At 45.6% G+C, this 20,907-nt stretch overlaps 1 protein-coding gene across 2 annotated transcripts in view; it reads right to left on the bottom strand.

Moving 5' to 3' along the window:
• The window catches only part of LOC310833263 (methanethiol oxidase-like), a 32,188-nt gene extending 14,924 nt beyond the window's left edge, over positions 1–17,264 (bottom strand). The window contains exons 1-3 of one of the 2 annotated variants that reach the window (XM_083715859.1): positions 17,045–17,264; positions 9,940–9,993; positions 4,852–4,964 (exon numbers count right to left, since the gene is read on the bottom strand). In XM_083715859.1, coding sequence (XP_083571985.1) covers positions 4,852–4,964; positions 9,940–9,993; positions 17,045–17,099 — 222 coding nt within the window. In that variant the 5' untranslated portion in view covers positions 17,100–17,264. Of the gene's footprint in view, positions 1–4,851; positions 4,965–9,939; positions 9,994–12,160; positions 12,291–17,044 lie in introns of those variants that run through there. The other variant, XM_083715860.1, reaches the window with a different exon arrangement.
• Between the last annotated feature and the right edge of the window lie 3,643 nt (positions 17,265–20,907).

Here is a 20,907-nt window from a genome sequence, read left to right as displayed (position 1 = left end):
CACAGGACATTGGGTACAATATCATGTTTGCTGACTGGGAAAAGTTATGGACCACCGGTCTGAAATTTACGGCATGTAATGCCTTGAAAGAAAATATTATGAAAATGATATATAGGTGGTACATGACCCCAGTCAAGCTTGCAAAAATATACCATTTGTCTGATAATAAATGTTGGAAATGTAAAGAAATTGAAGGAACGTTCTTTCACCTCTGGTGGACCTGCCCTAGAGTTAAGGCTTTCTGGGAAATGATATATAATGAGTTGAAAAAGGTATTTAAGTATACCTTCCCTAAGAAACCAGAGGCCTTTCTTTTGGGCATCGCCGGCCAGAGGGTGTTAAAGAAGGACCGAACATTTTTTATGTATGCAACAACAGCAGCAAGGATACTTGTCGCCAAGCATTGGAAAACCCAAGATTTACCCACACTGGAAGAATGGCAGATGCAACTGATAGACTATATGGAGTTAGCAGAAATGACTGGCAGAATCCGAGACCTGGGAGAAGAGGCTGTGGAAGAGGACTGGAAGAAATTCAAAGACTATTTACAAAAATATTGTAAATTGTATGAATGTTAAGAAAGATGTAAGATTATTAACAATATGGCACCAATAAGCTAGTTAAAAGGAGTATGAAGATAAATGAAAATATAAGAAAAGATAAATTTTGGATAAATATTATGTTAAAATTAAGCTTCTAAGCTGGGGGTTATACTATCTAAAATTAGGGATAATATTGGAAAATTATAATATAAGAATTGAAACAAGGTGATAAATTGCTGGGCAAAGATCGAAAATTTGGAACGCAGGAACGAGAGATGCGAGGAAGTCCAAAGAAGTGAAGAAAGTATGGTCATTGTAAAATTATATGTCATTTTCTTTGTCTTTTTTATTGTATTAAGAAAATCTTTAATAAATATTTATAAAAAAAAGAAATGGGAACTGAATTCATTTTTGTCTTCCATCCTTTGCTCATTGCATAGCTGTGCCCTTGCTGCCGCCTGAGGCAGCTTGCTCACTTTGCCTAACAATCGGGCTGGCCCCTGACAAAGGGCATATTTTGACATGGGCAACTCTATTCTTTTTATTTTAAAAAACAGAAATGTTATGTACTGAGTAGGATCCAAAATACAGCAGTCTGATTGGTCCTAGAACAATAGAATCCAGAATGCAGCAGTCTGATTGGTCCTAGAACAATGGGATCCAGAATGCAGCAGTCTGATTGGTCCGCAGGAGCCACCCAATCCAACACCAGGTGGAAGTGAATCTGCAACCTGATTGGCCTACAGCAGAATCCCAGAATCAGCCAATCACGTGGGGCCCATTGTGTAAATAATATATATAAAGCAGACATTCTGGGGGAACTTCAAGTCCTCCTCACTACTATGAGCTGAATAAAGAGCATGAAATCCACTCTCGACTCAGAGTATATTTCAGGAAACGTTTTCCTTTTTCTTTTACGAGAGCCTCAACTAGGCTATGAATACTGAAAGAGAAAATATACACAAGGTGCTTACACAATGAAGAATGCGAAGATGCACATTAGCAAATATGGGCTTGTATACGATGGAATTAATGGGCCCAAATTAGTTGCTGCGGGGCTAGTGACATTTCCCAGACCAGCGTCATGTGCTTTCATTTAAGGGAGTGTTTATTTGAGGAACCTGAACAAGTTATCACTTCGCACTTCAAGTGGTGATTCCAGCGATATGAAAAAAAGGTCGATTTTGCCCCTGGGGCGACTGCAGGTGCACAGCTCTGCCCAATCTGGAAGAAACTGTTCTATTAATTAGACGCATGTTAATTGTTCTCAGGTCTTATTAAGTTGCTTCGTCTTCACCTTTCCAGCAAAAAGTATCTTGGAGATTGTCAGCAAAGGCCTTCCCGATATTTCTTAACTGGGAGAGGGGGTGGAAATAACACAGGGCACGTACAAAAGGACCCTGTAATGCAGGAATATGCAGCCGTCCCATACGGGGATTGGACCTGCAAATTTGGCATTATCAGAACCATGCTTTAACAGACTGAGCTAGCCAGGTTTCGGTATGGCTGTTCAAAAAGCGAACGAACCAAGGAGGTAAGGAGAGCCCTGCTAGATTAGGTTGGGATCAGGAGAGACAATATAAAGCTCCTTTTCAGACAGTGCATAGTTAAACTCCGGAACTCCTTCCCACAAGACAGTAGGGACATGATAAAGGTAAAGGGACCCCTGACCATTAGGCCCAATCGTGGCCGACTCTGGGGTTGCAGCGCTCATCTCGCTTTACTGGCCAAGGGAGCCGGCGTACAGCTTCCGGGTCATGTGGCCAGCACGACTAAGCCGCTTCTGGCGAACCAGAGCAGCACACGGAAACGCTGTTTACCTTCCCGCCGGAGCGGTACCTATTTATCTACTTGCACTTTGACGTGCTTTCAAACCGCTAGGTGGGCAGGAGCAGGGACTGAGCAATGGGAGCTCACCCCGTCGCAGGGATTTGAACCGCCGACCTTCTGATCAGCAAGCCCTGGGCTCTGTGGTTTAACCCACAGCGCCACCCGTGTCCCAAGGGACATGATAGATGCATATAAAATTAAGTATGGAATGGTGAAAGTGGGTGGAGAATTTTTTCCCCTCCTTCTCTCATAACCCTAGAATTTAATGGGCATTGAACTCATCCAACGAAGCTGAATGCTAGAAGATTAAGGACAGAATCTCCGCCGTGCAAAGAAGACCTGCCTTTTGCTGATTCCGCCTTTCAGCTTTTTGGCAGCCAGTTTCTGCAGAGTCCTTTGATTTTGGAGAATGAGGAGTGTTGAACAGTGGCGTAGCGTGGGTTGTCAGCACCCGGGGCAAGGCAAGTAATTTGCGCCCCCTAACCCGGGGCAAGGCAAGTAATTTGCGCCCCTAACCCCTAACCTGCCACCGCTGCCAGCTGCTTCTTGCTGCTGCCTGGGCTGCTACCATGGGGCTCTGCTACACCCTGCGCCCGAGGCTCTTTGGCGACTCCGGAGGCGGCGAGCGCCCCCCCCCCAGATGTTGCACCTGGTGCGGCCAGCCCCCCCTGCACCCCCATGCTACACCACTGGTGTTGAATAATGAACCCGTAAGAGGACTTCTAAGGCAGAGATGCTTCCCTAGAAACTCTGACCATCTTTGAGGCTCCCATCGGTGCTCGAAGGCATTCCACAACGCCTTCTGAAATCTCTCCCACCCCCTTAGGTTTGAGTTTTGTTCCATCTTCCCCCGGGGGGGGGGGTGTCTTTCCATACGATTCTAATCGAGGTTGCCTGTCGCTGCTGTTTATAAGCGTCTAGCTCTGCATCTCCACAACGAAAGGGTAGAAAACCCTGCAATGGGAATAGCCCAACAAGGGAATAGCCCAAGCTCAGGTCCAGTGGGAGCCTGGTGAATCGCCCTGGGGAAGGTGCCCTCTGCCATTTGGGAGGGGCAAAGCAGAACCCCTCAGAGCAGTGTTGAGTGCCTGGGTTCAGCCGCCATCTCTGCCACACAGGCAGCGTGGTGCAGTGGTTAGAGTGCAGGACTAGGACCTCTGGGAGACAGCAGGGTTGAAATCCCCACTTGGTCACAAAGCTCATTTGGGGTGAGCTTGGGGCAGCCTCTATACCTCTCAGCCTAAAGTAATCTCACGGGGTTCTTGTGGGGATTAACTGAGGAGTGAGGGAACCATCTACGCCACCTCCTTGGAAGAAAACACAGGGTATAAATGCAACTGAAAGCTCAGTTGGTTAAGACTGCAGTGCTGATAATACCACCTGCATATTCCTGCATTTCAGGGGCTTGGACTAGATGATGATAATAATAATAATAATAATAATAATAATTTATACCCCACCCACCTGGCGGGGTTTCCCCAGCCACTTTGGGTGGCTTCCAGCAGAATATTAAAATACAATAATCTATTGAACACTGAAAGCTTCCCTGAGCCTGCCTTGGCTGGGGAGGGCGGGGTATAAATAAAAAATTATTATTATTATTATTATTATTAAACAGGGCTGCCTTCAGACGTCTTCTAAAAGTCTGGTAGTTGTTTTTCTCTTTGACATCTGATGGGAGGGCGTTCCACAGGGCGGGTGCCACCACCAAGAAGGCCCTCTGCCTGGTTCCCTGTAACTTGGCTTCTCGCAATGAGGGAACCGCCAGAAGGCCCTCGGCGCTGGACCTCAGGTCCCTTTCAACTCTGCAATTCTGTGAGTCTCTGCTTCTATCACAGTAACCCAGAGCAAGGCCAGGTAGGGGGAACAGTAGGGAATTTAAATGGTGGCTACACTTAATGTGAGGGGGGGGGTCACGTTAGCAGTCGGTCCCATCCAAGTGCCAAGGCCCCTGGCAGGTGCCCAGGTGCCGGTGTTTACCTTGCTAAGTTTCCCAGGCTATAAATCAGCCGGTGGCAGAAAGCGTAATTAACTGCTCCCGGCAATGCATAAAAGGAGTCAGAGTCCACGTTTACACAGAACGGAATTGAGTCACAATGCCTTTCCCGACCCACTTTGGGCCGTGGGTTCTGAATTTGAATCCTGCCCCGCTGAAGCAAGGCTCTCTTCCCTGGCCAGAGATAGTTTGGCTGATAAACAATTTCTTTCCTACATGCTACTTCCCAAAGTGAGAAGTGTGGATCTTTTATCAACCATCCTTGGAGGTGAATCTTTCGTGAGGCTACAGTCGCCAAAGACAGTCTTCCGGCTGTGTGGTAAAGATTCCTAAAGCCAGCTTCCCCAAGTCGGACGCCTTCTCCAGCTGCTTCGGACTACAGCTCCCATCAGCCCCACCTGCACTAGCTAGGGCTGATGGGAGTTGTAGTGCGAAGGAGCCAGAAGGGGCACCAGGCAAGAGAAAGCGGATCTAATGTGATACCTGGCAATAGCAGGGAGATTCCGGATCCACATCCACCGTAGCAAGGTAATCAGGCTGCTGTGTTCCAGTCCCAGTTAAGATACAGGGCACGTAGATCAGCTTCTCTCGTGGACCTTCAGGGGGGGAAAGTCCATATTTAGGGATCTGTCTTGGGTGAGCAAAGGGACAAGCTCTGAGCCGCTCAGCCTAAGCTCAGAGAAATCTTTTTGCAAAGCTTACCTGCCTCTAATGCCATCCTAACAGTCTTTGGATATCACCTTGTCTCAACGTTCCCTGTAGGATAGGCTACAATCTGTCCCAATATTCCATACCGAATCTGATTTCTCTAAGGTTACAGTAGATGCTCGGGTTGCGAATGTGATCCGTGTGGGAAGCACGTTCACAACCCACGTCTGCGCACGCACAGGTCGCAATTCAGCGCTTCTGTGCATGTGCAACTGCGGAAACCCGGAAGTAACCATTCCAGTACTTCCGGGCTTCGGCGGTCTGTAACCTGAAAAATCGCAACCTGAAGCGGCTTTTCCCGGGACAAGATTGTGGCACCCAAATGGCCGCTGCAATCTCATGTGAGAAAATGGGATGCCCCGTTTTTCCCAGGACACTTGGCGGGTATGACATCGCCATCCTGGCTAACAGCCATGGCTAGCCTTATCCTCCACAAATTTGTCCAATCCTCTGTTAGTGTGCCATGATCCAATAGACGGAAGCTGGAATGCTTACACCAAAGCCTAAAACTGAAAATCCTGCTTGAGGGATCTGGTCGGCCGCTGTGAGAACAGGATATGGAACTGGATGGGCGACTGAGCAGATCCCGCAGACTCTCCTTATGTTCTTAATATTTCAGTGGAAGATTAAACTCCCATCTCTTGTGGGGGTACAATTAGTGCCAGCACCGTCCGTTAAGAGTTTGGGTGTAATCTTCGACACCTCCCTTTCCATGGAGGCGCAGATTGCAGCTATAACAAAGGCAGCATTTTTTCATCTCCGCCAAGCTAAACAGTTGGCTCCTTACCTCTCTCACTCTGATCTGGCCACTGTGGTCCACGCGACGGTCACCTCCAGACTGGATTATTGTAACTCGCTCTACGTGGGGCTGCCCTTGAGACTGACCCAGAAACTCCAGCGGGTGCAGAATGCCGCGGCGAGACTCCTTACGGGGTCTTCGCTGCGAGATCACATTCACCCGGTGCTATACCAGATGCACTGGCTCCCGGTGGAGTACAGGATCAGGTTTAAGGTGCTGGTTTTAACCTTCAAAGCCCAATACGGCCTAAGACCCTCGTACCTAAAGGACCACCTCTCCTGGTATGTCCCACAGGGGACCTTACAGTCTTCAAACAAAAATGTCTTGGAGGTCCCAGGACACAGGGAGGTTAGGCTGGCCTCAACCAGAGCCAGGGCTTTTTTGGCCGTGGCCCCGATCTGGTGGAACGCTCTGTCCCAAGAGACTAGGGTCCTGAGGGACTTGACATCTTTCCACAGGACCTGCAAGACGAAGCTGTTCCACCAGGCCTTTGGCCAGGGCACAGCCTGACCCCCTCCTTTGGTAATCCTCATAGCACTCTAGCCCAATGGTTGCCATTAATCTGATTTGAACTGATTTTAGAAGAAATTATTTAAGAATGTTGTATTATCTTATTGTTGTTAGCAGCCCTGAGCCCGGCTTTGGCTGGGGAGGGCGGGATATAAATTATTATTATTATTATTATTATTATTATTATTATTATTATTATTATTATTTTATTTTATTAAAAGAGCTGCTTAGTTGTTTTAGGTACAGGAGGTGAAACTTGTGGACCTCCAGATGGCACTGGGCTCCAACTCAAATGCAGGTGGTACAATTAAAAGATGGTTGGAAGGTCTTGCGTCCACAAAATATTAGACTTTATGGGACAAAAGTGCCTGGAAACTGTGGAAGTGAAATCAGAGTGAAGCCTCTTTAAATAGCCGTCCACATTCAAAACACATTCTTTCCCTCAAAGGATTCTGGACACTGCAGTTTACCTCACACAAGAGTTACGGTATAATTCCCAGCAACGAACTACAGTGCCCAGAATTCCTTGAGGGGGGAGAAGGGGCTTTGAAGGAGCTTTAAAAGTATTGTGCGCACCACAGCCTAAGACGAATGCTCAGTCAACAGGCCACCTAGAAACATCCTCTGGTTCACAATTCCCAGTGACTCTGCATTTTCTGAAGTCAGGCGCCCAGGGAAATTTTAATAAGCTTTGATGAATTGAAAGTAATTTGTTACCTGCCAGCTTTCACAACTTTCCTTTATTGTGCTGAGTGTAATATGCGGCGCTGTTAAGGGGCGTGGAAGGTTAATATAGAAGACTCGAAAGACTTTGAGTGTGGTTATTAATTCTTATTTCACCCTTCATCCGAGGACCTCGGGGCAGCGTAAATGTCCCTGCTACTGCTTTATCAAGGCAGGTGATGCCTGGCTTAATGTGTGTTTTGTGGGGAATTTAATTCAGGCCTCTTTGATGTCAATCCAGCGCTCTAACCGCTACACCGCTCTGGGTGCAGTTTCTTACACATTTCAGAAAGGGTATTTGAATGCAGACAACGAAGCAGCATTCATATAACCTGGCCACAATGATGCGGGCCTAGGTAACTACTAGGTTGGACTACCGTGATGCGCTCCATGTAGGGCCACCCTTGACGTTGATTTGGAAACTGCAGCTAATGCAGAATGCCTTGACTTTTGGCTGGAACAGTTCTGCACCGGTGCATTCAGCACTTTTTGTGTGTGAAAAAAACGAGGTGCCAGCACTCATTATCTTGATAAAAGTGCCGGGCGTACTAGCACACAGTGAGTGTATTATTCCAAAACGGAAAGCTTTGCGGTGGCTACTGGTATATTACCGAGCTAACTTCTGTTAGTGTAAAAAGGTAAAGGGACCCCTGACCATTAGGTCCAGTCATGGCCGACTCTGGGGTTGCGGCGCTCATCTTGCTTTACTGGCCGAGGGAACCGGCGTCCAGCTTCCGGGTCATGTGGCCAGCATGACTAAGCCACTTCTGGCGAACCAGAGCAGCGCACAGAAACGCCGTTTACCTTCCCACCAGAGCAGTACCTATTTATCTACTTGCACTTTGACGTGCTTTCGAACTGCTAGGTTGGCAGGAGCAGGGACCGAGCAACGGGAGCTCACCCCTTCGCAGGGATTCTAACTGCCGACCTTCTGATCGGCAAGCCCTAGGCTCTGTGGTTTAACCCACAGCACCACCCTCGTCCCTGTTAGTTAGTGTAGAAATCCCTAAACGGACCAGGTTCCCTGAAGAGATATTTTTCATTCTTTATACACCAGCCAGATCATTGTGATCATCTGAAGACGCCCTCCTGACTGTCCGACAGTATTCATGTATTTATTTATGCCACATTTGCACCACATTTTTAAGTGTTATGATAGCACTTGAACCAGTCATGGCTCCCCTCCCCCAAAGAATTCTGGGAGTTGTAGCTCAGTATGGATCATCATCATCATCATTATGATAACAATAACAACTTGTTTTTTTACCCCACCCATCTGACTGGATTGCCCTAGCCACTCTGGGTGGCTTCCAACATAATATTGCAGAAACACAACACAACAGAACAGCACATATTAAAAGCATCCCAATACAGGGCTGCCTTCGGATCAGTGCGGGATTTATGTATAAGCTAAACAAGCTATAGCTTAGGGCCCCACTCTTTTGGGGGGCCCAAAATTTTTTCACTATTAATATACTTCTATTTAATTGTATTTCAGTTCAACAATTACTTTGATAAAATACATATTTTGTTATGTGCAAATGGTTTAGATACCTATTAGGCCCATAAATTACCATATAGCATATATTCAGCACAAAAAACAGCAACAAGGCTGTCTTCAGATGTCTATGGAAGATTATATCATTACTTATCTCTTTGATATCTGACAGGAGGAGTTCCACAGGGCAGGTGTGAGATCTTGGAAAAGATGTTAAGAGGCCCCACCCAGAGCTACGATTCACAGATTGTACCTCTGCAACAGGGGCCTCTCAACATCTCTCAGCACTCTTAATAAAGTACAGCTCCCAAGATTCTTCAGGGGAAACTATGACTGCCTAGAGCGGTATCACAGCACTTTAAATAAACAGTGCAAATGTGGTATAAGTTTCTTCACAAGCCAAGGCTTCTAGTGTGGTGGCCCCCACAATTTGGAATGTTGTTCCTACTGAAATCAGACAGGCGGCAACAATCCTGACATTTCGTCACCTGCCGAAAATGTTCCTGTTTTGCCAAGCATTTTCTGAGAACGAATGAGATCCTTCTGCATTTATATAGCTTTGATGCTTTTATTGTAAAGGTAAAGGGACCCCTGACCGTTAGGTCCAGTCGTGGCCGACTCTGGGGTTGTGGGGCTCATCTCGCTTTATTGGCCGAGGGAGCCGGCGTACAGCTTCCGGGTCATGTGGCCAGCATGACTACGCCGCTTCTGGCGAACCAGAGCAGCGCACAGAAACGCCGTTTACCTTCCCGCTGGAGCGTTACCTATTTATCTACTTGTACTTTGATGTGCTTTTGAACTGCTAGGTTGGCAGGAGCAGGGACTGAGCAATGGGAGTTCACTCCGTCGCGGGGATTCGAACCGCCAACCTTCTGATCAGCAAGTCCTAGGCTCTGTGGTTTAACCCACAGCGCCACCTGCTTTTATTGTACACCACCATTATATAGCTATAGCTAGTGATGGTTTGTAAATTTTCTTATAATAAAATTAAAAAACTGAGCCCTGCTGGAACAGAGCAGTCCCCACACCTTTCCTCCCACAGCAGCTAACTGGATGTCCCTGGGAAGACCACAAGAAGGGCACAAACGGAACAGCACATCCTCTTTTACATCCTCAACAACTGGTCTTTCAATGTATCCTGCTCCTTTACCTGGAAGTTTTGCCATAATTATTAGCCACTGATAAACCACACCTCCTCTGTACTTGTGCCTAATCCCTTAATCTTCCTCCTGAGCAATCTTGATTTGGGAGCACTGCTAAACCTGATTGTTGTGTGGCTTGAAATAAGGTCTCAATTTTTTCTGGCCTGTGGTGGAATCAGTTTGAGACTTACCTCTCATAGCATCCAGAGGGGTTGCATAACCCGGGCCATGACATCCACACTGCTCTGCAGGTTTTGGAAGAGGGAGAGGGAAAGAGTCAGCATATTCACATCAAAAATATTATAATTATTATTAAAATTAACTTACAGCAATAAAAAGCACATACATTAAAACCAGCATTAAAAAACAGAGAAAGATGTCAAACTTACATTTTTTAAAAAGGCAGGACTGAAACAGACATCCCACCCATTGAAGGTTCTTTAAATTATTTACTTCTAATGAGAGACTGACAATTAAGGGATGCAATCATAGGGGCGGTGCTTTTTTCTGGGGAGAAGCAGGGGTACACACACCCCTAAACATTTTGTGAATCCAAGTTTGGCCTCATTGAGGGGCAGTATTTCAATGTGAGTAGGAAAATGAGAGTACCCCAAAACATATTCCAGGAGGGGAATAGGGTGTGTGTCCCCAGTGCCGGATTTCCGTATAAGCTAAACAAGCTATAGCTTAGGGCCCCACTCTCTTGGGGGCCCACCCAAAATTTAAAGGTAAAAAACCTTGATGTTTCCAAAATACAGTGGTACCTCGGGTTACATACGCTTCAGGTTACAGACTCCGCTAACCCAGAAATAGTGCTTCAGGTTAAGAACTTTGCTTCAGGATGAGAACAGAAATCATGCTCCGGCGGCGCAGCAGCAGGAGGAGGCCCCTTTAGCTAAAGTGGTGCTTCAGGTTAAGAACAGTTTCAGGTTAAGAACGGACCTCCCGAATGAATTAAGTACTTAACCCGAGGCACCACTGTATAAGATAAAAAGCAAATAAAATAAAATAAAACCAACATACAGCAACAGTGTTTTGTGTTGTGTAGGCTCCTATGATGTAAGTTATGGGCCCCGCACATAGCATATATTTACCCAAAAAACAGCGACAATTTGTGGTTGACAAACGACAGCTGGACGTATAAAGGGCCCTGTTACATTCAGTAGTGTTGCAAACAAAAATATGCCCTTTTCCCTTATGGGGTATCCAAGAGCCCATATAGAGTCCTTACATAGGTTCCCTATTGGTAGAAGAAAATAACAGAGGCCAACCAGAGAATATTGAGAAGCAAAGCAGCTAGTAAGCCTGATCTTTATTGATCTGTTGCAACAGGGTGCTCCCCTCACACGCAGGAGAGGAGGAGGACCCACAAAAATACTGTGCAAGGGCTTATAAAGACTTTTGAAATTCCCCTCCTGTAGATCCAGACCACCCTCCAGAAACATCATACATACATCACAGAAGGGGTGTAACCTAAGACCACCCCTCTCATCCATCCCACCTACATCACAGAAATTTTAATATTGTTTTTCTCTTGTCCCTGTCTGGCAAGTTACTTGACTGGATTTCCTGAGGAGCCTGGCCATTCTTTTGTAATGATAAGGCTCACACCCTTATTCAAACGCAGACATACCCTTAAGACAGGATTTGCGAAGGAAAAGACAATGGGGAGGCTTTTCCATTTTGACCTTGCAGAGAAAACATTTGGTCAGTTTAGGAATCAAAATTGTTCCAGGTTGGCCTTCCTGTGCTGATCTATGTATGTGCGGTTATGAACATTACCATATACAGTGGTGCCCCGCAAGACGAACGCCTCGCAAGACGGAAAACCCACTAGACGAAAGGGTTTTCCGTTTTGGAGGCGCTTTGCAAAACGAATTTCCCTATGGGCTTGCTTCGCAAGACGAAATGTCTTGCGAGTTCCTGCGGGGTTTTTCCCCTCCCCCCCTTTTCCTAAGCCGCTTATCAGCTGATAAGCCGCTAAAAGCCGCTAGACCGCTAATAGCGCTAATCCGCTGTCAATGGGCTTGCTTCTCAAGACGAAAAAACCGCTATACAAAGAGCCTCACGGAACGGATTAATTTCGTCTTGCGAGGCACCACTGTATCTAAGACCATAAAATTCCTATCACAGTAGCTTAGGGCCTCATCAGACCTCAATCTGGCCCTGTGCATGTCTTAACAACTGTCCACAGGACCCTTAAGAAACTACAACTCCCAGGATACTTGGGAGGTGGACGGACAGGAACACGGCATCATAACATTTTAAATGTACGCTGCCACCAAGAAAACACCCTCCGCCCCTCGATATTCAACCTAAATCTTCCATCCTGAGCCCGCTAGACCTAATCCTGAGCGCAAGAAGCCTTTTGGCTTCTTCTTCTTCCTGCTCCTCAGTATCCGGTTTTTGCACCTGCTTGCAGTTTGAGTTGAGCAAGAGTCGAGCTGTACACTCGTATAGCCATTCCCACAACCTCTGTGGACAGTCCTTCTGGTCTTTGGAAGGGAGGCAGGTGGCAAAGGCAGAGGGGGGAGCGCAATAAAGGACGGACCAGTCAAGGCTGGGGGGCAGGAATAGGGGACGGACCACGAGAGGAAGACTTGGTTCCCAGAGTCTCATGCAGATCAAATTGATGGATTTTATGCCTAAATGGCTTAAATGAAGTGTCAGAAATCAGGGAGACCAAAAATTCCAATAAGGAATGGGGGAAATTGATAAGCTATCTTAAAAAGCATTGTAAACAGTTAAAACTGTTATTGGACACGGAATATCCCTTGAATATTTGGATGATCATAAAAGATGCAGGAGGAAATGATTAACAGTTGGGGAGGAGGAAAGTCCAAGAGATTCCTTGTTTTTACTTTATATGTTCTACATATGTGACTAAAATTTCAATCTGAAAAGCCAAACAAATAAATTTATTTTGAAAAAGAAAACAAGAAAGAGCTCTGGTTTTCCAAGTTCACTTTGATAATACCCAGATAACAGAGAGGCGTTTTTTAAATGTAATTTTTAGGAGAGATTAAAAGGTAAAATAAAGGTTGTTGTTTTTTTTTTAAAAAAATGTAATTAGGGTTGTGTTCAATACTACCCACCCACTGACCGGGCCAAATTTACAAGTTAAATTGTTTCTTTAAGTGCTTTAACAGTGTAAACCACGGTTGCAGAAAGGCAGCATATAAAGGCAATTCATAAATCATAATTATTCATGATAAAATAATAAGCGTAATAAGCTACTCAGACTAAAGGCATTGAAATCCCATTTTTGAGCAATTTTAAAGGATTATCGACTTACCATACATCCAAATTTTCCCGGACATTTTTGCAGATTTCTGCCTGGACACTACTTCCAACTACAGCATTCTGAGAATGTCAGGGAATATTATGGTTTGGATCCAAGTACGTTATACTGTGGGTAGACCCATTCAAATGAATAGCCCTAAGTTTGTCAGGCCCGTTTATTCTTAATGGGTGCACTTGGACTAACGCTAGACACAGCCTTCAGAATTTGTAAGGAATGTGGAGATAGTATGAAGTTGCATGATGTTGTTTATATAGAAATTATGGGATGCGTCCAGCTAAATTATGCAATCTATCCAGAATAGACGCATTGAAATTGAGGGGTCCAGGTCAGTCAGGTCCATTCACTTCAACAGATTTACCCTGAAAAGATCTAACTGGCTACAACCCTATAATAAAGCTTTTTTAAAGAAGAATTCTAGAGAATGTTTAGTTTGTCACTGTAATGCACACATAAGGTGTTTGCTTCACGATACCACAAGTCATGATCAATATCTCCATGTGCTGCCCATTAATTAATGCACTCCAGACTAGTTTTGAGGGTATGTGGCCTGTTTTACAGAAGAGAACCCTATATTTAAAGGTGGCCTATTTGATGGGCTATCTAGTAGGGCTGCTGTACGTCCAGGTTTTCAGAAACACATCCGGGGATTTGGCCCGAAAATGGCGTCTGGGCGGATTTTTGGCAAATTGGCAAAATGTCCGGGAAAGCTAGACATATAGTACTGTATATAGTTAATGCTTTTTATAAAATCATTTAAAAATTCAAAAAAGGCCCAATACTTTTATTTTATCACAAAAAAGCTCTATAACTTTCTCTGGATTTTCACTTTTGGGAATATGGCCACCCTATATCTAGTCCAGGTCTGATTTAAAGATGAAGTAAGGTACAGTAAGAAGGAAGAACAGAAAATGCCTACATGCTGCCCATCCACAAGGTTCTAGCCAATGTTATTCCTGCTGAGAGTAGACCAATAGAAACTAACCCACATGAGTAATTTAGGCCATTTAATCTAGCTAGATTCCATCAGCAATTAGCTCCTGGTAGATGACTGTACACCCTTGAATGGAAACTCCCTTGTCCGTGTCAATCATTGTTGTTTATGCTCTTCCAATATCATTTGCATGGGTGCAGACCTCAAAACTGGTCAGACCACACCTGGAATATTGTGTTCCAGAGTTTAAGAAGCACATTGACAAGCTGGAATGTGTGCAGAGGAGGGTGACCAAGACACGACCAAGGGCGTGCAAGCTAAGTCTTATTGGGAATGGTTGAGGAAGCTGAGTATGTTGAGCCTGGAAAGGAGGAGATATGCTGTACCAACTGCACTGGCTCCCCGTGGAGTACAGGGTCAGGTTTAAGGTGCTGGTTTTGACCTTTAAAGCCCTAGAACCCATGTACCTACGGGACCGCCTCTCCTGGTATGCCCCGCGGAGGACCTTAAGGTCCACAAATGACAACACCTTGGAGGTCCCAGGTCGCAAGGTGGTTAGATTGGTCTCAACTCGGGCCAGGGCCTTTTCAGTACTGGCCCCGATTTGGTGGAACGCTCTGTCACAAGAGACCAGGGCCCTGCGGGACTTGACATCTTTCTGCAGGGCCTGCAAGACAGAGCTGTTCTGCCTGGCCTTTGATTTGGCCTCAGAATGACCCTTACGTTTCCCTCCCCTTACGGTTTTGATCTATGGACAACTTTTAAAATGAGGCTGCATTTTAAATTGCAGTTTAACCTGTATTTTAAATTGGTCCCGGTCCCCCCCCCCCCATTATGCTTTTACTGTAATTTTACTGGAGTTAGCCGCCCTGAGCCCAGCTCTGGCCGGGGAAGGTAGGGTATAAATAACTTATAATAATTATAATTATAATTATAATAATTATAATTATTATTTATTAGAGAGCCATCTTCAAATATCTGAAGGGCTGTCACATGGAAGATGGAGCAATATTGTTTTCTCCTGCTCTGGAGGGTAGGACTCGAACCCGTGGCTTCAAGCTACAAGAAAGGAGATTCTAACTAAACTTCAGGAAGAACCTTCTGGCAGTAAGAGCTGTTCAACAGTGGAATGAACAGCGACTCTCCTTCCTTAGAGGCTTTTAAGCAGAAGATGGATGGCCACCTGTAAGACATTATTCAGCGGTGGCTTCTGACGAAACCCTGTTGCCCCTTCAGCATCCAGACCCTCCTCCCAATCTTCTCCCTCTGACGTCTTCTCAGGGTCCCACCACCAATCTCTCAGCCCTGAGCCTTCCTCCTCTGGGGATCTGTGGGTCTCCCTCGAGGGTTCCCCATGCTTTTCATTGTGCAATCATGATGATTTGTGCTCATGATGGTGTCAGGGCACGATCCTGCTTTCAAAAGTTTCAAGGAGGGCATATGGCTTCATTTCCAATCAGATATTCATTTCCCTTCACGTCCTACCGAAATCCTGCCACAAACATTCCCCTTTATTTTTTTGCCCTGCTTTCGTTTTGCAAAAGTGGCCCCTCCTGAGGGCGTTTGTGCAGTAACGTTGGGGAAGCATCTCAGAAAAATAACTACAGTGGTACCTCGGGTTAAGAACTTACTTCGTTCCGGAGGTCCGTTCTTAACCTGAAACTGTTCTTAACCTGAAGTACCACTTTAGCTAATGGGGCCTCCCGCTGCTGCCGCACGATTTCTGTTCTCACCCTGAAGCAAAGTTCTTAACCCAAGGTAATATTTCAGGGTTAGTGGAGTCTGTAACCTGAAGTGCATGTAACCCGAGGTACCACTGTAATGGAAGTGGAATTCTGTGTGGACGGTCTGGTATCAATCCATCACCGAGGCACATTTATTGCATCAATGCCCCTACAGAAAAGCTTCACCAGTCTGGAGAGACCCTGAATGAATGAATGAATGAATGAATGAATGAACTAAAAGAGAATGCTAACTCCAAGCAGGCTTGCTAAGATGTATAAGACTGAATAAGATAAGTGCTGAAGATGCAAAGAGGTGGAGGGAACAATCTTTCACATGTGGCAAACTTGTAAAAGGGTATTGGGAAATGCTCCATAACAAATTGAATTTTTTTTTTTAAAGTTCTCCCCCCCCCAAAAAAAACCACACACACACAGTCCTTTCTGTTGGGGATAATTCAGACTGAAATTCCCAGGTGTCAAAAAAGTGTATGCTACTACTGCAGTCTGTATTTAGGTAGCCCCAAAATGGAAAACGCGCGAGGTCCCAGCTAAAGAAGAATGGCAACTGAAGCTGACGGAATATGTGCAGCTTACAGACTTAACATATAGAATAAGAGAACAAGAAGAACATATGTTTAGAGAAGGTTGGAAGACGTTTATTGAATATATGGGGGGGGGGATTGCGTACACCTGAAAACGCTGGCAGCATTAAGATAAATTCAACAGTGTAAATAAGTTTTGATGGAATACAGAAGGGTTTATTTTTTGTAAAATACGCAGGGATTTATGATATGCAAAATGAACTGTGGAAAGAGAAGAAGGGAAGGGAAGAAGGAATATTTTAAGGATGTTAAAATGAGTATTTTAAATTGTAAAACAGAAAATTTAATAAAAAATATATATAAATAATAAAAATAAAATACAGTGGTGCCCCGCAAGACGAACGCCTCGCAAGATGGAAAACCCGCTAGACAAAAGGGTTTTCCGTTTTGGAGGCGCTTCGCTAAACGAATTTCTCTATGGGGTTGCTTCGCAAGATGAAAAAATCTTGCGAGTTCCCGCAAGTTTTTTTCGCTTTTTTCCTGCTTTTCCTAAGCTGATATGCCGCTTAACAGCTGATCCGCTGATAAGCCGCTTCTCAGCTGATCGCTAAAAGCCACTAGACCGCTAATAGCGCTAATCCGCTAAGCTGTCAATGGGCTTGCTTCGCAAGACGAAAAAACCGCTATACGAAGAGAATCGCGGAACGGATTCTTTTCATCTTGCGAGGCACCACTGTAAAAGACAATGCTAATTATTGCTCCAGCCAGCTGAAGACAGAGAGGATCAATTCTTACCTCCTTTGTCGGGCTCCTCTTGTTCCGGGACAACCCCTCCTTTTGTCTGATACATTCTCTGGCAGCCCGGGCTTGTGCGTCTGACGGTAGTAAGAAGATGCTCGAGATCTGCTTATACCCAGAGGGATCCTCTAAATATATAAGTGCGCACACACACCCAAGAGGATGCCAAAACGGTGGGTGAGGAAGGTGTGGTCTTGTAAAGGAACTCATTAAGGGAAAAGCTGACTCCCAATAAATCCTTTTTCCTGGCCCGCCCACCCCATCTACCTGTAGCCAGGTGCTCACATGCCCTTTGGAGATCTCAGAGCTCAGGAGGAGACAGTCGCAGAAGATTCGGATTCCGGTTGGTCCAGTTCCTCTTCTCACACAGGCTTTGATGAAAGCACACGTTGGGATGGCATGATCTCTAACTGTGCCTGCTTATCTGAAGTCCTCGTTTCTCTCTCTTTAGTCAATTTGGGGGCCTTTAAAAAAGGTAAAGGGATGCAGGTGGCACTGTGGGTTGAACCACAGAGCCTAGGACTTGCCGATCAGAAGGTCAGCAGTTCGAATCCCCGCGACGGGGTGAGCTCCTGTTGCTCGGTCCCTGCTCCTGCCAACCTAGCAGTTCGAAAGCACGTCAAAGTGCAAGTAGATAAATAGGTACCGCTCTGGCGGGAAGGTAAACGGCGTTTCCGTACGCTGCTCTGGTTCACCAGAAGCAGCTTAGTCATGCTGGCCACATGACCTGGAAGCTGTACGTCGGCTCCCTCGGCCAGTAAAGCGAGATGAGCGCCGCAACCCTAGAGTCGGCCACGACTGGACCTAATGGTCAGGCGTACCCTTACCTTTACCTTTAGGGCTGGTATTGGCTGGGGTGTTGTCATTGGAAGATGGGTGGATGGGCATGGCCAGGGGGTAGGGAGGGACAGCTGCCTCCCCTAAATCTAACACCCCAGAGGACAGGATCACCCTTCAAAACGACCTTGACAGATTAGAGAACTGGGCCAAAACAAACAAGATGAATTTTAACAGGGAGAAATGTAAAGTATTGCACTTGGGCAAAAAAAAAATGAGAGGCACAAATACAAGATGGGTGACACCTGGCTTGAGAGCAGTACATGTGAAAAGGATCTAGGAGTCTTGGTTGACCACAAACTTGACATGAGCCAACAGTGTGACGCGGCAGCTAAAAAAGCCAATGCAATTCTGGGCTGCATCAATAGGAGTATTGCATCTAGATCAAGGGAAGTAATAGTGCCACTGTATTCTGCTCTGGTCAGACCTCACCTGGAGTACTGTGTCCAGTTCTGGGCACCACAGTTCAAGAAGGACACTGACAAACTGGAACATGTCCAGAGGAGGGCAACCAAAATTGTCAAAGGCCTGGAAATGATGCCTTATGAGGAACGGCTAAGGGAGCTGGGCATGTTTAGCCTGGAGAAGAGGAGGTGAAGGGGTGATATGATAGCCATGTTCAAAGATATAAAAGGATGTCACATAGAGGAGGGAGAAAGGTTGTTTTCTGCTGCTCCAGAGAAGCGGACACGGAGCAATGGATCCAAACTACAAGAAAGAAGATTCCACCTAAACATTACGAAGAACTTCCTGACAGTAAGAGCTGTTTGACAGTGGAATTTGCTGCCAAGGAGTGTGGTGGAGTCTCCTTCTTTGGAGGTCTTTAAGCAGAGGCTTGACACCCATATGTCAGGAGTGCTCTGATGGTGTTTCCTGCTTGGCAGGGGGTTGGACTCGATGGCCCTGGTGGTCTCTTCCAACTCTAGGATTCTAGGATTCTAAGTAAATAAATAAAAATACTTAACTAAAAGTAGAAATTATCAGAATATTCAAAATCGAAATGTTTGCTGAGCTCACTTGTACTGTGGAGCAGTCATTCAGGAGAGAGTAATCACCCGGCTAAGGAAAACGTCTCCATGGGCTCTGCTTACTGAGCGTGCACAGAAAAACTGCCTTGGGGGGGGGTGAAAAAGGAGTTATTTGAGAAGAAAGTGCTGAAAAGGTTTCCAGCGAAACCGAGAAAACTTGTTTTAGTTTAGATTTTTTATAAACAAGATGTAAAAAAGGCGTGCTCTTTGTAATTATGCAAAATAGGCTCGTTAACCGCATGGAAGGTACCCCCTGGTGTTTATTTTTTGCTTAACTTCCTAGTTTTCAAACGACTGGAGATTTCGACAGGTTTTTCTGGGCACTGAGGATCAGAGGAAAGTAATTGAAGACAACTGGGGTTGAGACATTCCATCCCGATCTGCCAGACAGAGCCAGACAGAAGAAGACAACGACAGGTGGGTGTCGCGCACCCCTAACATAAATCTTGGCAACACCCATGGCGTTCTTTTTGTGCTCCCGCCACCCAGTTCATCATTGCAAACAGTTCATCATTATCACACCTTCTTTTCCGTCTTGTGTTGTTTGGCACTGGTTGTGAGGCAGGTGGCACGGATTCTGCCTGGCGCCCGGAATTAATTGCAACTGAGGGTGAGCTACACACATGACTCTGCCTTTATCAATGAGCATGATGCAGCTAAAAGTTCCCATAAATGTTTTGGCTGCCTCGTTCAAGCACATGGCTGGGGTCCAGGAAGCAGCAGGGCGTGCCTGCAAGCATATATGTATGTATGCTCAGCAGTTCATTAGCGCTTCCTTTGAACCGCCCTGTCGCCATATCGCCGCTTCTGAAATCACCCCAAGCTTAAGACGTGAGCCAAAGTGTTGGGGGACTGAAAGGAGGGAGCCTGCCATTCAAGAAACGCAAGACGGAAAGCCCCGCTGGGCGTTTGGGGATGAGAACATTTGAGATCTACACCGTGTGACCCAACTCGCTGATACAAGCTCAGCGTTTTCAGATGTGCTGGGCTGTGGGATGTGACAGAGAACGGGAGAGGCGATTGGTTAATTGGCTGCTGAGGTCACAGCAGCCCTTGACACTACATGAAAGTTAGTTTCTTATTTTTTTTATTAAAAAATATTTACCGTATTTTTCGCTCCATAAGACGCACCTGACCATAAGATGAACCTAGTTTTTAGAGGAGGAAAACAAGAAAAAAAATATTCTGAATGTAACAGTGGATGTATGATTTTTGTTGTTCATTCTGTGGCTCCAGACATGATATGTGATTTGATGGTGAGTTTGGGGTAGCCCAATGCAAAAATCCTGAGAATCCATGTGGATCCGTGCTTTGTAACCACATTTTTGCGCCGCTGTGGCCCCACAAAACAATGGATGTGTGGTTTTTTTGGTGCAGGCTGTAGTCATGGACATGCTATGTGATCTGATGGTGAATTTGGGGTGACCCAGTGCAAAAATCCTGAGGATCCATGTGCTTTTACCTATCCCTCCCAGGCAGCCTCCTTTATCTCTAGAGTCCCTTATCATCCTCCTGATTCCTTGCTGCTCAGGTGCTCAGTGGCTTTGTTTCAACACCCCCTTCCCTCTTTCAAAAAAGAAGAAGCATGATCTGCTTTTTGCCCCTGGACAATTCGGCTCCAGGGACCATGCATTCGCTCCATAAGACGCACAGACACTTCCCCTTACTTTTTAGGAGGAAAAAAGTGCCTCTTATGGAGCAAATAATACGGTATATGCCACTATTAGTTTAAAAAAAAAACAGAGTGCATAAACCCTGCAATAAAAATTATGTAAAAAGTTATATAGTGGAGGATGAAGGCAGAATTGATGCCTGGAGGGGATTTCTGAAAGGCAGCGCTTTGTCCTGGATCTTACACATATAAAAACTCAACAATTTGGAGGTTTCCTAAAAGAAGCTCCAGTTGTGTAATATACTCCTTCCTCAACACACCTTAACTGGATTCTGACCTGTCACCTACCTTCCCTGGAAGATATTACCTTTCTAATATGCTGG

The sequence above is a fragment of the Podarcis gaigeae genome (assembly GCF_964106915.1).
Source record: "Podarcis gaigeae genome assembly, chromosome: 16".
Lineage (NCBI taxonomy): Eukaryota > Metazoa > Chordata > Lepidosauria > Squamata > Lacertidae > Podarcis > Podarcis gaigeae.
The sequence above is the reverse complement of the archived record's forward strand: the minus strand, read 5'-3'. Positions and strand labels throughout refer to the sequence as shown.